This window comes from Acipenser ruthenus, chromosome 10 (genome assembly GCF_902713425.1).
Source record: "Acipenser ruthenus chromosome 10, fAciRut3.2 maternal haplotype, whole genome shotgun sequence".
Classification (NCBI taxonomy): Eukaryota; Metazoa; Chordata; class Actinopteri; order Acipenseriformes; family Acipenseridae; genus Acipenser; species Acipenser ruthenus.
This window is the reverse complement of record NC_081198.1, coordinates 40238886-40255075: the sequence shown is the minus strand read 5'-3', so window position 1 is coordinate 40255075 and position 16190 is coordinate 40238886. Positions and strand designations below refer to the sequence as shown.

The 16190-nt window shown below is 34.6% G+C and overlaps 2 protein-coding genes across 3 annotated transcripts; both read left to right on the top strand.

Moving 5' to 3' along the window:
- Positions 1-1565: 1565 nt before the first annotated feature.
- Positions 1566-13109, top strand: LOC117405260 (homeobox protein Hox-D3a-like). 2 transcript variants are annotated; one of them, XM_034008189.3, is made up of 4 exons: positions 1566-1927; positions 4757-4831; positions 9040-9589; positions 11365-13109. In XM_034008189.3, exons 3-4 carry the CDS (start codon positions 9142-9144, stop codon positions 12114-12116), a joined length of 1200 nt encoding a protein of 399 aa, XP_033864080.1. In that variant the 5' UTR covers positions 1566-1927; positions 4757-4831; positions 9040-9141; the 3' UTR covers positions 12117-13109. The 2 variants fall into 2 exon arrangements, with proteins under 2 accessions (XP_033864080.1, XP_033864111.1); XM_034008220.3 differs by having other exon boundaries at positions 1575-1927; positions 11368-13099.
- Positions 13110-14053: 944 nt separating this feature from the next.
- On the top strand, positions 14054-15906 carry LOC117405287 (homeobox protein Hox-A2-like). The gene is made up of 2 exons (XM_034008233.2): positions 14054-14634; positions 14973-15906. The coding sequence occupies exons 1-2, from the start codon at positions 14295-14297 to the stop codon at positions 15662-15664; spliced, it is 1032 nt and encodes a 343-aa protein (XP_033864124.2). The 5' UTR covers positions 14054-14294; the 3' UTR covers positions 15665-15906.
- The last annotated feature ends 284 nt before the right edge of the window (positions 15907-16190 follow it).

Sequence of the window (16190 nt, the reverse complement as noted above, 5' to 3'; positions counted from 1 at the left end):
TGCGAGGCTGTTGGGGGCCGGGCGAACACTGTAAATCTTTCACTTTTTATTGCCCTATGAACATATGCTACGGTGGAAGAAGTCTTGCATCTTTATAGCGACAAGTTCCCGCATAGAAAGATTCCCAACACCGGCGAAGACGTCCTTCTTCTTTTCCATCTCCTGTTCGGTTACATAGCAGTATTTCATAATGCGACGCTCGTTATTTAATACATTTGCGTGAGCCTCTTATGTTTTGTTTAATATATTTAAAAAGAAAGAAATACTATTTTTTTTTTACACAGTAATCGGCAATACAAATATACAACATATGTATACCACTTTTAAATGTATTAAGCATGTACCACATTTTGCTGTTAGGGTTTGCTCATTCACATTCTTCTTTTAAATATCTGAGTAGTATTGCACGTGAATGATACAGACACACTCAAAAAAATTTAAAAAAAAAATGAACACAAACACACAAAAAAATCTACTTATTCAGATAACCGCGATACAGTGGCTGTGAGAAACCCGAGGGTCATATGTTACTGTCATTACCCCTCTTTTAATTACAGAGGATTGTAGGACACTTAGAATATTTTGATCAATAAGTGCGAGGAATAAGATAAATCATTCACAAAGCCCAAAATACAATAGGCGTTTATTATTTATTTAAAACCTTAGACTAAAACAAAGTCCTGTTTTACTAAATAAATGCAGTACAACAATTGCTTGATTTCTTACTTTATTTGATGGATTTGACTATATTTCAAACCGGCACCAAAATGTACATAAAGCTACAGTTGTTTGAAATTCAGTATTTCATGGTGAGAATATAATACAGAAATAACAAGGTAGTAGGCTATCATTTTGTATCAACGATCTCCGCGAATGAAGCTGCAGTGAATCCTCGCCGCTTCAGTCCCCTAGAAAAGAAAATTATTATAATAATAAAATGAATGAACGGATACAAAAATGAAATAAAACAAAGCAAAAAAAGATTTTGCAATTCTACAACCATTGCGCGCTTCACAATACTGAGCTCGGTAGCCTATAGTGTAAATTCCAGTGTTGGGAAACACCACAGTAATATCAATGTCATTCCTTAAATTGCAAACCGGTTTGTATGGTTTGAAAGTCCCAATACTCCATTTTATTTGTAGCGTTTCAAAAACGTGTTTTCCTCCGTTTTAAATTGTTGTTTTGGAAATGACTTTATGTTTTAAAATGTCCATATCACAATTCAAAATCATGTCCAAAAGGAAGGAAAAGCACTAACTTAAAAACGATAACCATTTTCGTTAAGAACATAATATTTTTATTTGAGGATGCAGACACTTTTTTTGCTGAGCTGCGCTAACTGTAACTATTTTTTTTCACAATGTATTACTTTATAAAGGGAAATATGATTTTAAAAATAATAATAAGAAGAAGAAATCTATACAAAAACAATAAATATATACACAGTAACCCAGAAGGAGCTTCCTTATAAAAAGTGCTTTGTGATGTAGGGCTTTGTTGGAGTTCCTGCCTCAATCAGAATAATCTGGTATACAGATCACGTGAACAAATATGCTTGTATTTTAAGGCAGCGCCTTTATTTGTCATTATAAAAGGTTTCCGATACAGTACCAAAATCATAATTTGTGACTTTAAAAAGTATACCTGGTGCTGTAAACTCCGTTTATCCCTGGGTGGTTGATTGCAGACAATATTTTAGGACAGGGGTACAAACTGTATTCGCTTTTTATTGGTAGTTGGGTCTCAGTCTGTTTCCATTCTATCGGGAATACTCTCTGCATTGGTATATGGAAATGTCTGTAAAACCGCAAGATCGGGTTTAGGACAGTATTGTGTGCAGACAAAGGGTGAAGGATATATTCTAAGACTGCAGGCGAAGAAATTGAGACTGAGAAGCACAGGTTTATGATAAATTGATACACAGGTAAGCAATTGCATGGCAAAATGCAACCTTTAACCACAATGCGAGGATATAAATATGATTTATTCCATTTAAAGGGGTGATCTTTATTAACGTCGCTTTTGGCTGCATAGCCAAGGAAACATATGAAAACAAAACATGATATTGTATACGCAGAGTTTACCATTTTTAGCAAACTGGGCACTTTCAAAAGGTTAGACTGGACTTATGTCCTACACATATATTTTGATGTCGATATTTAGCTGATTTTGCAGTTTAGTTAAGAAAAAAGACGAAATAAAAAGGGAGGAAAGAACCAGTAGAGGTTTTCACCGTGTCATATAAAAAGTTAGATCGTAAATCATATTAATTTGTTGTCTTATCGTCAAAGTGTAGTTGCGGTTGATTTATGTGATTTTAAGACATATGGCTATGTAAACTACGGACTAACCTACCATATGTGTATATTATTTTCTGCTTGATTACATTTTTTTGTGTTTGTTTTTATTACATTTATTAACATTAATTGATAGCAGTTTGAATGACTATTTTTGGTCGCTTTCTGTTTAAAGGTACTTTGTTTGTTTTAACAAATAGATATCAAATAATGTAATTAACACATCTCTGATTAAGGGATAGAAAATAAACCCTGCGTTTCCTGAAAGCATTTTACATTTTGACGATATTTAGACAAAATATTTTTCATTCATCATTTAGGTATCTATTTTGATTTCTCGGCTGCAATTGACATGACCTGTGTATTTTTTATAACTTCAATATAAACTGATTTTGGTTGCATGGTGTATTTATAAATAACTACAGGTTTTTAGATAATCAATCAAGACTGAAGCTTTATTTTCTCCAAGCGACCGACTCTGGAATTTGATGTTACAGATTAACCGAGTTGTTATATTCTTTGTCGTCGGTTTTTTGTTCTTTTGCTTTTAAGGAGCCTACGTTTGAGAAATGTAATTGGACTGAACAACATATGTTACATTTATTCAATAAAACCAGACCAGTACCTCCATGTTAAACAGTTATTATATTGGCAGACTCCTAAGCATTTTCTCTTTGAAGGGTAATACTAATAATTCTTCCACCGCGTTGTGTTCAAGCTAGATAATAACATGGGAAATAAGTTGTACTGTAATGACTTTCGGTAGAAAGTCAGAAGCTTTGCACATTTTTCATAGCAGTAGGCTACAGCTTCAAGCTACTGGCCTGCCAGGTTATCAAGCTGAATCCAATTATAGCGAGCAGCATTTCATTTAGCTAGAAAGATACACTTACTTATAACTTCAAAAATGTTGCAACACCTTCCCCGGTAAATAATATCTATTAAATAAACTTAAATTATGTATTTCAAGATCGACATTACTACCGGTATCCCATCAACATAAATATACCAAAGAGTTTTAACTGCCTAGACCTCAATAACTCTAACAATATCATAACTGTTACCTCATTTACAATTAATATTTACAGTTATTTGAGAGAGAGAGAGAGAGAGAGAGAGAGAGAGAGAGAGAGAGAGAGAGAGAGAGAGAGAAAGGGTGTTTGCGGAGCAGTTTCGGGAGACTGTAGCTAATAACATAACCTATTATGTTAATATAGTTAAGAACTTACCGTGATGACAATGCGTGGGCGACAAACATTGTTGTTATGGAAAATCTGGAACTATTTAAAACAAACTGTAGCAAGCGCGTGCGTTCTTGACCACCAGTGTCTTACTAGATAGATGTATTAAACGTATGTTTACCACTACTAAAATAAATAAATAAATAAATAAATAAATAAATATTTTTAAAAATTGGAAAGCTGTAAAACTGACGTATGACCACGTGAATACATCAAACAACACATTAATGTAGCAGGCCTTGAACCGCAGACCTTATGGCTCACAGCATTTCATCTCTCTTCTTCCTAACTTGAGGGTTAGTATGACCATCTTGTGGAAACTCGTTTTAAAATGCTGTACCCTGAGGGCAGGGTAGGAATACACAAGGCAGTGCTGAAAAGTTTTGCGAAGGTTTGCATTGTGACTTATTTGAAGCGCTTCCGTTCGTTGTTCATTAAACGGTGAGTTATTGCTGAACATGCCAAAGGTCACGAAAAAGGCTTATGACTGCTAAATATTGTCGGTTTAATGGCTTACTATCCTTTGTGCAGGTTTGCTTCTGTCATTTCTATTATTTCCACGAAATGTATTGCTAAGATTAAAGCTATAGCACCAACTTGTTTCAATTATCCCATACATTTCCTGGATAATGTTTGCAAATGCTCATGACTAACTTTCATTTAAGATATACCCGAAAAAAATGACGTAATAACATGAATATAGGCTATATTTAGAAAAGAGTTCTAAATATATGTATCAGATATTCACCCGCCATTGTAATGCATTATTTATGAGTTATGGCTGATGGCGCCTGGCCATTCAAACACATCCATATTGTTCTTTTGGTTCGTTTTGTTTCTCCAGTACTCCTTACACAGGGCTACAAATATCACTTCAATATGAATTACATTTGACTTCTGAATACAGTCTGGATTTCATTAATAATTTTAAATATCATTTTTTTCGCCTTTCTTTTTACAGACACCTGCAAATAGCCTACGCTGGAGTTCTAAGTGCTCAGTTTAAGTTAAATATTTAATAATTACTTTTTAAACACAAAAAGAAAGTGTGTGCAAAGACAATAGGCGACATTATATATGAACAAAGAACAAACACTCTTTTTTTTACAACAATACTATCATAAACAAAATATTACAAATGAGTTTCAATATTGTGTAAGATGCAGAGAGTTGTTTTGTGTTTCATGTGTTGATAACATTTATTTCGTCTTCCAGGGCCAAGTTGGTGGGATCCCAGTAATGAGAAAACTTTGAAAAAGAAAACCCCCCTCTACAATAAGCAAGTCTGGGGTAAGGGTTGATGCATTAATAGGAAAAGTTAAGAATTATTACTATACATACCGTACATTCACAAAATCATTGCAAACACATGTTTGTGAGTAAACCCACACCATTTTAATAAAACAATATGCATTTCATACACAACGTTATTCTCAGAAGTTGAATATTACATGTGAAGAATATTTATTGTGTTAATACTTACTACTACTACGACTACTGCTACTACTACTACTACTACTACTACTACTACTACTACTACTACTACTACTACTAATAATAATAATAATAATAATAATAATAATAATAATAATAATAATAATAATAATAAAACTATACATTGCAGTGTATTTTATGCTACCGACAGCGCTGTATCTGTTACAGTAAATTGCTATCTTAAGTAATATCTTGTTTATATCTTTGAATCCTTGGGTATTTATCTGCATTTACAACACAGGTTGTGAAAATGCATATCCTTAATCCCAAGTGGAATAATCAAAACCGCAACAAGGAAATCGTCCTATGTGCGTAAAGAAAGGTTTACATTACAATATCCGTCACAAATGTACCTATTACACGATATGAGAAAATAGCAAGCTGAGATTTAAACTATTTGTTTTAATTTGCGTATTAGGAAAAAAGAAGATTTGTAAAAACAAAAAAGGAGTGCTGAAATACCCGAAGGCTTAAAACCTATTACGCATGTTACACTGGCCCCTATTACATTCACTTTCCAGCAGTTTATCATAGGCCACACATGCACGTGTCTGCATAGCGAGACAGACGAGCAGAGTACCAACATTTCTTAAGAAGTCTTCACAGCCAAATAACATACACGCTTTTAGAAATAAATGATCATTGTCCATTTCATCCCATGCTTCGTTCACTCCACAATTCTGTCCAGATTTTTGCCAACAGTTGGATAATCCTTCGGGGTGAACTCTTTCGTTTTTCCTTCTTCTTCGTATTTTCTTTTCTTTTTTTTTTTTTTTTTTTTTTTTGTCTTAGCACGAGACGCTTCTGGCGAAAATCTGCAAGAGCTGTGTTAAGAAATAGACACCCTTAGAGCTGCTTGTGCGATTTATATAAACGTCCCTTCCAGTGTGTTAAATGAGAACTTGCGGAGTAGGGGATTCTTTTGCTGGTCTTCCTCCTACGCTCAGTCTGTTTTACACTTCTGAAGATAGCTAGTCTTGGGAAGTGTTTTTCTTTTCATTCCTTAGTCAAGCGTTTAAGACCATGGTGCTAGCAGTCATAAATTTTGCTGCAGCCCACACTGACAGGTGCATTGCTATGCACTGCAAGGGATTAGGTTTAATAACTACTGTATTTGGCTGCCCGCTCATAAAAACCTAATTAATTATTTTATATTATATTAGGTATTGATTTTAAAAGAGAGCATGCAATAGAAACAGCTGTCAATAAAAGGCCAATAACACAACAGCTGGCTTCATGTGATATTGTGTTGCACTTTATAAATTGCACTGTATAAATAAATCCCTTAACATCTTCAGATTTTAGCAGCCATTGTTTAATGCTCTTGGTCGTACTGTGTGCACATTTGCGTTGTAATTAGCATATCGTAGGGACCCTCCCATCTCGTATTTGCATTACTGAAAATAGTCATTGTACTCTAACCAAAATCTGTATTGGGAATCAATAATCTTAAACGGATTGCCTATATGCTATAAGACTTGAAGTGCAAAAGAACGAAAACAAAATATAAAAGGTCAAATAATCATACCGTTTTCCATTATGTATCACAGTAACACGCTGCTGCACTCACAGTGAACAATATTTGCATTTTGAGGCCTACTACATTTTCGCAAAAAAAAAAAAAAAAATGAAAGAACAAAATGATAAGGTAAGAAAGATCTAAAAGATGGTCCTAGAAACATTTGACCATTGTCCAAGTGATTTATGGCCCATGTCTGTTTTTTTAAGGTTCAAGCAGAGTTCACAAGCATGTGCTACATCTGAACAAAAACGGGCCCCAGTTTCTTAAAGAAATAATCAATGATATTTGTCTTTGTTCTAACGATGTATATGCTTATATATTGTGGATGCTAAGATCCAATTAAACGCCCATCAGTGTTTCTGTTCACTGTGAAAATTTTAAACAGGGTATAATATGTAGGTACCACTAATTAACCCACGAGTTAGCCGATAAATCAAAGACTAGTCCGTCCAACCCAAAATTGCCATAAGCAAATGATTTGTCTGGTATAGTTGGTTTGGAATACACGTTAAATATGAAAATGGAAAGACTGGTGAACTCGTTTGAGTGAAATTTCAACAGACAACACTATGTATTTATAGACTATAATTTAAGTGTAGCGTGTCCTTCTGAAAACAAACTAAGCAAAACTAATACATTAAAAATATTATTATTATTATTATTATTATTATTATTATTATTATTAATTTTTTAAAACACACAACAAACAACCAGAAATGTCAAGACCGGTCTAAGGCCCGGACCAAATCAAAACTTTGACAACCCGCTAATCGCACTTAACAAAACTGTATTTAATTGCGTTTCCTTTTTATGAGTAGAAGAAATAAGACAACGAAAGAAAACGCTATTAAATACAGTTTTGTTAAGTGCGATTAAAGGGTTGTCAAAGTTTTGATTTGGTCCAGGCCTAAGTTTAAGCCTACTTTGAGAAAGTAGTACCAATTTGTTTATTAAAATGGCTTGGCGATTTACATCAGCTTATTATTATTATTATTATTATTATTATTATTATTATTATTATTATTATTATTAGTAGTAGTAGTAGTAGTAGTAGTAGTAGTAGTAGTAGTAGTAGTATCTCTCTCTCTCTTTCCCATTCTCTCCCTTTTTTTTTTTTTTTTTTTGCTTTAGGCTTACTCATGACATCTATTGTGCATGTGGTATTGTAAAAGAAATAGTGGGGCTTAAAGTGCTGATTGAAGCATTTTCCTGATTGTTTCTACACAAAGGAGATTTTAAAGAGCCAAGTTATACTTTAACTATTTTGCTTCTGTGGTGCCCTACAGAAAGGGGAAGGGGTTGCGTGATCTGAACCTTCCATATGCCGAAGAAACAAAACCAAGAAAAGTAAAAGTAAAACATCGTTTCTTTTTCTGATAGGCTCAATCCATCACGTCTTTAACCAGTGTGTGAATAAGTGAACATGAAAAGTGCTTCATTTCTGTACCGAATGTCCAGCAGTCATTTAGACTCGTGAAGTATTGCTTATTCCCGTTGTTTGCAGTTTAGTAATACTGTTATATAACTGTAACTAATGAATGTAATATTTCTTGGAACATAATGGGAACATAATGAGATTTGAATCACATGGTTTAAATAAAAACAAACAAACAAACAAACAAACAAATAAATAAGATATGCATTGTATTTTGGTTAACAACAAGTATCTTTGAAATTATAGGACAATCTTCCTAAAAAATAATTGCTTTTAATTTTAAATATGGGTCGACATATCATTAGAGGACATATACTACTACTACTACTACTACTACTACTACTACTACTACGAGTAGTAGTAGTAATAGTAGTAGTAATAATAATAATAATAATAATAATAATAATAATAATAATAATAATAATAATAATAATAATAATACATACATACATACATACATACATACATACATACATACATACATACATACATACACACAAAGTAGTTTCAAAAGTTGAATCATGCATTCAATCCCTTAAAAAAGATTATTGCCCATAGAGCAATAAAGAGCCGACAGCCTACAAATCAGTCGCTGTCTTATTAATACATGGATTTGGGTTTTTTTGTTTATAAATGATAGACTGTATGGCTTTTAAGTGATAGAAACTGCAGTAATACCTTAATGTAAAGATCTGCATAGCCTACATCACCAGACACAAAAAAACGAAAGTGACAAAAAGAAAACATGAATGTCTGATAAAGCGTTATACAATGATATGTCAGAATTTCCATTTCCAGATCAGAATATACAAGCATGTATTTACTTATTTAAATCAACACACATAACATTCTTAAAACTGCAATAAATTAAGCATTTCCCCACACAGACTGCGACTGAAGAACCGAATATTTCAAATACCTTTTCAGACTTACAGTTTAAATAACATTTTGTATTCCACAGAATTTACATAATGCAACTTTTCATATTTTTCACACTAATATTTTTAGTCAAACTTAGAACGTGTCTTTGTTTTCTTACACCTACAGGTCAGAAGCACAACAAAGACTGGAAGATTCCCTCCACGTGACATAAAACAGTCAATGCTATTGGATAAGGGTATCCAGGCCCTATCCCTCTGAGAAAACACAATGCAGAAAGCCGCCTACTATGACAATTCTGGACTTTTTGGGGGCTATTCTTACACTAAATCTGATGCATACAGTTACAATTCTGCCCACCAACCATACCCACCATCCACTATTGAGAACGATTTTCAGAGTTCGGTATGTACCGGCACTATACAAACACCAACTATTAGACCCCCCAGCCACAAATCCAGTGACATAAATGGCAGCTGCATGCGAACAAGTGGCAACCAGGGCAGTAGCCAACCAGCTAACATCAGTGAACAGCAGCAAGCACCTCCTCTGCCAGCATCTTCGCCTAACTCAAGTAGTACTTCAACACAGAAAAAAAAGTCTGCATCCACCTCTTCAGTTAACTCTACCAGCCCGGTTATTACAAAGCAAATATTCCCGTGGATGAAGGAGTCCCGACAAAACTCAAAACAGAAAAGTAACTGCACAGCTGCACAAGGTACGGTATTTGGTCACGATTCTTTCATTGTTTTCTTATTTTGCAAGAGACTAGTGTGACAATTCTTGATTTATTTTTTTTATTATTTCAGTATTTATGTATGTATTTGTGTGCAGTACTGTCGACTGGCCGCTATAGACATTTGTTTTAAAACCGCCTCTCATATTAAATCTGGGAAATGTATTCCAATTATACCCGAGATTATCCTCGGGGGTGTCATTGGTATGTTACAACAAGCAGGCGCCTTATTGCATGTAAAGGTCACTTGAACATTTTCCACCAGGAGGAAAATCAGTAAATGTTCTGTACCAAAGGCCATATTCATTAATAAAAGCTTAGGAATTGTTTAGCCCTTTGAAGCAGAAATGAACGGGAAAAACTCTTCCAATAGCGTTGACAACAAAATAAGATTGTCTTATTACGTGTCCTCTAAAATAGTAAGGAAATAGTCCAGAACTGCTATTTCACCCCAGGGTTACAGTACAGTTCCAAATGTTAAAGAAAGCTATTGCACATCTTGCAGGAACACAAATGATCAGCCAATATGCTGTAGCTAAAGGGTGGTGTGGCCCTTTACGTAAACGTTCATAATGATGATCGAAGCAGCCATTTCCACTGTGTCGCTTATGACATAGTCTACCCATACTATTAAACATGCTTTATTATTACCGATTTTACCTGCAATTACAGACCTGTTTTGGTGATTTTATATTTTTTACTCATTCTCGTCCCATTAATATATACATGTGTTTACTTTGAGAATGTAGAACTCTTTATAACAGAGCATAAAAAATGACCACTCCTCTTCGGAAAGATGTTCCAAGCCTTTCATTCTAAGAAACCATTCTTTACTGAAGGACAGTGGGTTCTGTATACCCGGTTCTAATTAGAACCATTAGGACTTTAATTGTTGTTCCAAAGGGGTTGATTTCTATTTGGAATGATGTATTTGATTCCAATGAAGCATCATAAGGGACTCGTAGGTTAATAGTTGTGTAACAACCTTTGATTTGACATTGAACCCCTTCAATAGAACCCTCTCTTGCCCATACAAGAATGTGTATCAGAAGAAACCAAATAAACGACGTGGTTTTACATAGTATATACATCTTTTTGAGAGAGAGTGTACAAATAAACAACATGGTTCTATATAAGGTTTGATAACCTTATTTTATGAACACATGAGTGTACGGGCTTTGGATGAAACAACGTTCGTTTGTCACGTGTTTCATATCGTTTATAAATTGGCCACTTGAATACTTTATCTGCTTTATGCAAATCTGTATCTTTCATTTTTTAACCACCGTTTTTGAGAACGTTTTAATTATCTTTTACCAGCAGCTTCAGTATGATTATGTCCAATATCATAGCTACATCATTTACTGTATTACTATTTGAAAGAAAGAATATATATATATATATATATATATATATATATATATATATATATATATATATATATATATATATATATATATATATATATATATTTCTGAACATTTCTTAAGTTGTTCTTATTAATATAAAAAACAGAGAGCCGGGGGAAAAAGTTCCGGGCTTTGTACAGTCAGTAAATATAGCCTAAACACCGGTAATGCCTGACAAAATACATTGCATTTATTATGTATAATCCAATTATGCAGTCACTGTAGGCGTTGGTGCTTTTATTGGCGCTCTGTTCAATTGAATGGTGTAAGTGTCTGTGTCTGTGCATCTATAGCGAAATGGGATTCACATTTTTTTTAAATCTTGCCATTTTTCTTTTCTTTTGCAAGCAGGGGATACTTGTGATGACAAAAGTCCACAAGGGCCAGCATCAAAGAGGGTCCGTACTGCCTATACCAGCGCCCAGCTTGTAGAACTTGAGAAGGAGTTCCATTTTAACCGCTATCTGTGTCGTCCCCGCAGAGTCGAGATGGCCAATTTATTGAATCTCACAGAGCGTCAAATAAAGATCTGGTTTCAAAACAGGAGGATGAAGTACAAAAAAGATCAGAAAGCCAAGGGGATAATGCACTCTCCCATTGGACAATCCCCAGACAGAAGCCCACCATTAAGTGGCCCAAATCATATTGGATATTCAAGCCAGATCCCAAATGTAAACAGTCTTAACTATGATGCTCATTCCCCAACATCATTCGCTAAGTCACATCAAAATATATATGGCTTGGCAGCTTATACAGCACCATTAGGTAGCTGCCTCCCACAGCAGAAGAGGTACCCAGGATCAGAATATGAACATCATACCATGCAAGGCAATGGTGGCTTTGCCAATCCTAATTTGCAAGGCAGCCCTGTGTATGTTGGAGGGAATTTTGTTGATTCCATGCCAGCCTCGGGTCCTATGTTCAACCTTGGCCATCTCCCTCATCCTTCATCCGCCAGCGTGGACTACAGCTGCGCTGCTCAGATCCCTGGTAACCACCACCACGGACCTTGTGACCCCCATCCTACATATACAGATCTGACTTCTCATCACACATCTCAGGGAAGGATTCAGGAAGCACCTAAACTTACGCATCTGTAGTGGACTGTCATTGTTGTGAAGCGGCGTCCTCGCTTTGTATTACCTCACTATAATATAGGGTACTTTTTAATTAAGCTCAGAGAGAGAGAGAGAGAGAGAGAGAGAGAGAGAGAGAGAGAGAGAGAGAGAGAGAGAGAGAGAGAGAGAGAGAGAGAGAGAGAGAGAGAGAGAGAGAGAGAGAGAGAGAGAGGACTGAACAGCTGTGTTCCTTTTTGAGACTAATCGGCACCAGTTAAGGGGTGTTCTTGCCAGCTGTTTTGCATATTGAAGTGCAATGCACAATACAAACGTAAGGACTGAACATTTGATAACGTTTTACTTGAAGGTAAGTCCTGTAGATATGTCAGTATTAGCAACCCGATATAATGGGCTGTTTTTGTACATCTCTATTATGTGATGTTTTTGTCTGCATTTGGTCTCACTTCGAAGAGCTTCATTTATGTATTTTTTTCAAGAATGTATGAAAGGCATTAAACTCGATTATATATGTATTTATTATTTTAAACAAGATATTTTGTACCACGTATTATTTATCCTCGTCTTAATATATTTATGTGAACATTTGTAGAACTTATGCAACACGCCTTGGACAGATTAATTAATGTCCTTTGCCATTATATTGCTCTTCTTTAGTGAAATGGTTCGAAATAGGTGAGAGAATAGTTTAAAGCAATTGTAAAAGTGGCTGGTGTTTGTAGTTTATGTAAGGGTTAATTCTGGCAGCAATCTGTAAGTCATTATTATAGTAAATCTGAAATATGACATTACACAATAGATTATATTCATTTTTGTCTGGTACTATTTGAAAACATACTTAGAATTTGTCTCGGAACTGGTCCTTTCTTTTTTAAAGTATGCAGTACACCAGCATGTCATTTTACATGTCTCTGTAAAAGTTACCTCAGATTAATTTGTTACTTTATGAAGTATACCTTTAATGCATAAATCGATTGAACACCCTAATGATACTTTATGAAATGTTATATTTTAGTGTGTTAAGCATTTTTTTGTAAATAAAGTGTTTAACTTAACAGAAGATGCAGAAGTGTTTCCTTTATATCTATATTGTAGTATGAAATCAGACCTTTATGGGTTAAGCTGCTGTTTTATATTTGTTGTCACCTTAATTGATAATAGCGATGTATCATAGAGTATGGATTCGGTTTTCTCTCACAATACTACAAAACGCCATCTTGAAATGGAAAACACATTAAAAACTGTGTAAAGTAAAGTGTAAAGTAAAGTAAGGTTTGTAAATTTCGGGTTTCTAAAAAAAAAAAAAAAAAGATAATAATTATAAGAAAAATCGTAGATATTTAATGATGAAATACTCGAAATCTGGTAAGCATTTAAGCAAAAAGTGTTCACCTCTGATTCTGCTGTAGTGCCCCCCACGCAAAGCAGTCGTCTTATCAAAAGCTAAAACTCCCACACATCTTTCAACAATACAATTTCACAGACAAAAGAATGCATTCAACATAAAACGTGAGAAAACCAAACAATAACAATATATTTGCCATGTTTAATGATCACCAAGTTGATTTTAACAATTAATATAGATAGATAGATAGATAGATAGATAGATAGATAGATAGATAGATAGATAGATAGATAGATAGACCGTTGTTGGTGTAGAATACTCGAATTCGATTGTTTACCGTATCGAAAGAATCTGAATAAATCTGTTCGAGGCCCAACGCCAACCCAACTCCAGCGTTTAGCTGAACCCACAGCTTGAGTACATTCTTTTGCAGACTGACACCGGTGACAATACCATTAATTTATTTGATCTTTCTTCCTTTACCATGCAAGTAAATATTTGTGATTAATTGCAGATCACTGTCCATTGAGACCACGTATTTTTAACACCATCTTTGACCTAATTGTTTACAATTAACAAGCTTCAGACTGTAAATAAAAATAAAGAATAACAATTCGATTCGTCGATTTCTTTCAGAAAGCTAGGGTTTGTATTCTCACCCATGCCATTGGTCCACTGGATCATGTGACAGTAAATTCATCCTCATCTCAACCTTGTCCCTGTGAATTCAATAGACACATACTTTAATAAATGCTATAGCTCCTAAACCGTTTTATAATATATTTTTATATACAATTTGAAATATACTTCCTATAATATTTTGTTACAAAATTCCTAAAACCCCCGAGTAAGCAAAGATGAACAGCGTGTTTGACAGAGAGGTTGGATTTATCAACAGCGAGCCGTCTTTAGCGGAGTGCCTTACATCCTTTCCTCCTCTCGGTGAGAAATTTCAAAGTTCATCAATCAAAAACTCGTCGCTTTCAGATTCGACACTGATTCCTCCTCCCTTTGAACACGGCATTCTGAACTCTGGAAACACATTTCAAAACGAGAGAACGCAAACTTTGCAAGATATTGACAGAGCAGTCTTAGGGAGCAAGCCTTTGGAATACCCATGGATGAAAGAGAAGAAAACACATAAAAAGAAAAAACATTCTCCTCCAGCCACACTTTCCTCTGGATCTTCCAATGAAGGTCAGTGTAACTGCAGTTAAAAGCGTTATTACTCAAGGTGTGTATATATGGAAGAGACATCATTAAAATGGAGCAATACCTGATATGATCATTCATTTATTTTGATTGTAAGCAATACAAAAAAAATGTCAACATCTAATTTACGTTTGCATTATTGCAATTCTCCTATGATCATGCACCTATCGAACAATAGCTGGTAAACGTTGTATTGAGGTCGGATTAGGTGCATGGATAACCTTGTACTAGTATGCTATGCCATTTTGTATGGTGCTCCAAGGCAGGCGGCCATTTTAATCCACTCACTTCATATATGTAATCTATTAATCCTTTTTATTTAGATAACGAAGAATTTCAGGAAAACTACACCGGTGACCTATTTGACAGCTCGAGAAGACTACGCACAACCTATACCAATACCCAGCTTTTGGAATTAGAAAAAGAATTCCATTATAACAGGTACCTTTGCAGACCAAGGAGAGTAGAAATCGCAGCTCTTTTAGATTTGACTGAAAGACAAGTCAAAGTGTGGTTCCAAAACAGACGTATGAAACTTAAAAGGCAATCTCGGTTTAAAGCAGGGAAGACACCGCTATGTAAAGGGATTAGAGAAAGCAAGTATGTTAACAACGCCTTTGTTACTGGAGGCAGGCAAACAATGATGGACCTGGACGCTTTAAAGACTCTAGCGTCTGAAAATACTGAAACAGATGCATCAAACCCTTACCATGAAAATATACTGAAAGAACCTGCTGCCATTCATGGAAACGCAAACCCTGACGACTTCCATAATTCCAATGAAACTGACTGTTCGCTGACTAATCCAAGGACTTTCTCATCTCCCACCAATAGTTCCGAAAGTTTTAATATGCTAACATTAGAGGATTTAGATACTATTTCAATCGAACCTTTTACAACAGATATGCCTAAACTGCCAATACTTGACTATGACACAACGGACATTCCTTCTGACACCTTTAACTTTTTGGTTGAAAATATTTGCACAACAGATTTTCAACAGTTGCCATTTTAACGTTTATTATAATGTTACAATGTATGTCAATGTGTTCCAAAATAAATATGACAAGACGCATCACCCGTTTTTTTGTTCTCTTTATTAGACAAAGCAACAGCAAGCTCTTTGTTCATATAGATATAAACAACGCTTTATGCTTACATTGTGGTCTGTACACTTTTTTTTTTTTTACATTAAATAGATATGTGAAATAATACATATTGAAATGAGCACAAAAATACATATAACTATATGTTTAGGCCCACATATCTGTAAATTATAGGATTAACAAAGACCCCATAAAATACTGATACTAAAAGACCCCCAATCTCATTGTAGCTGTGTTGTTTATTTGCATTCAAGGAAATATATACAAGTACATACATACACACTCTCCGTTTTATATTATTGACGATGGGTCTTAATTGTGCATATCATATATAAAAAAATGGGTTTTTTTTTATCTTTTTTGCACGACATTTTTTAAATAAAGGCTTTGGTATAAATATGAAAAACGTATAGTTAAAACGAAATTTTTATATAT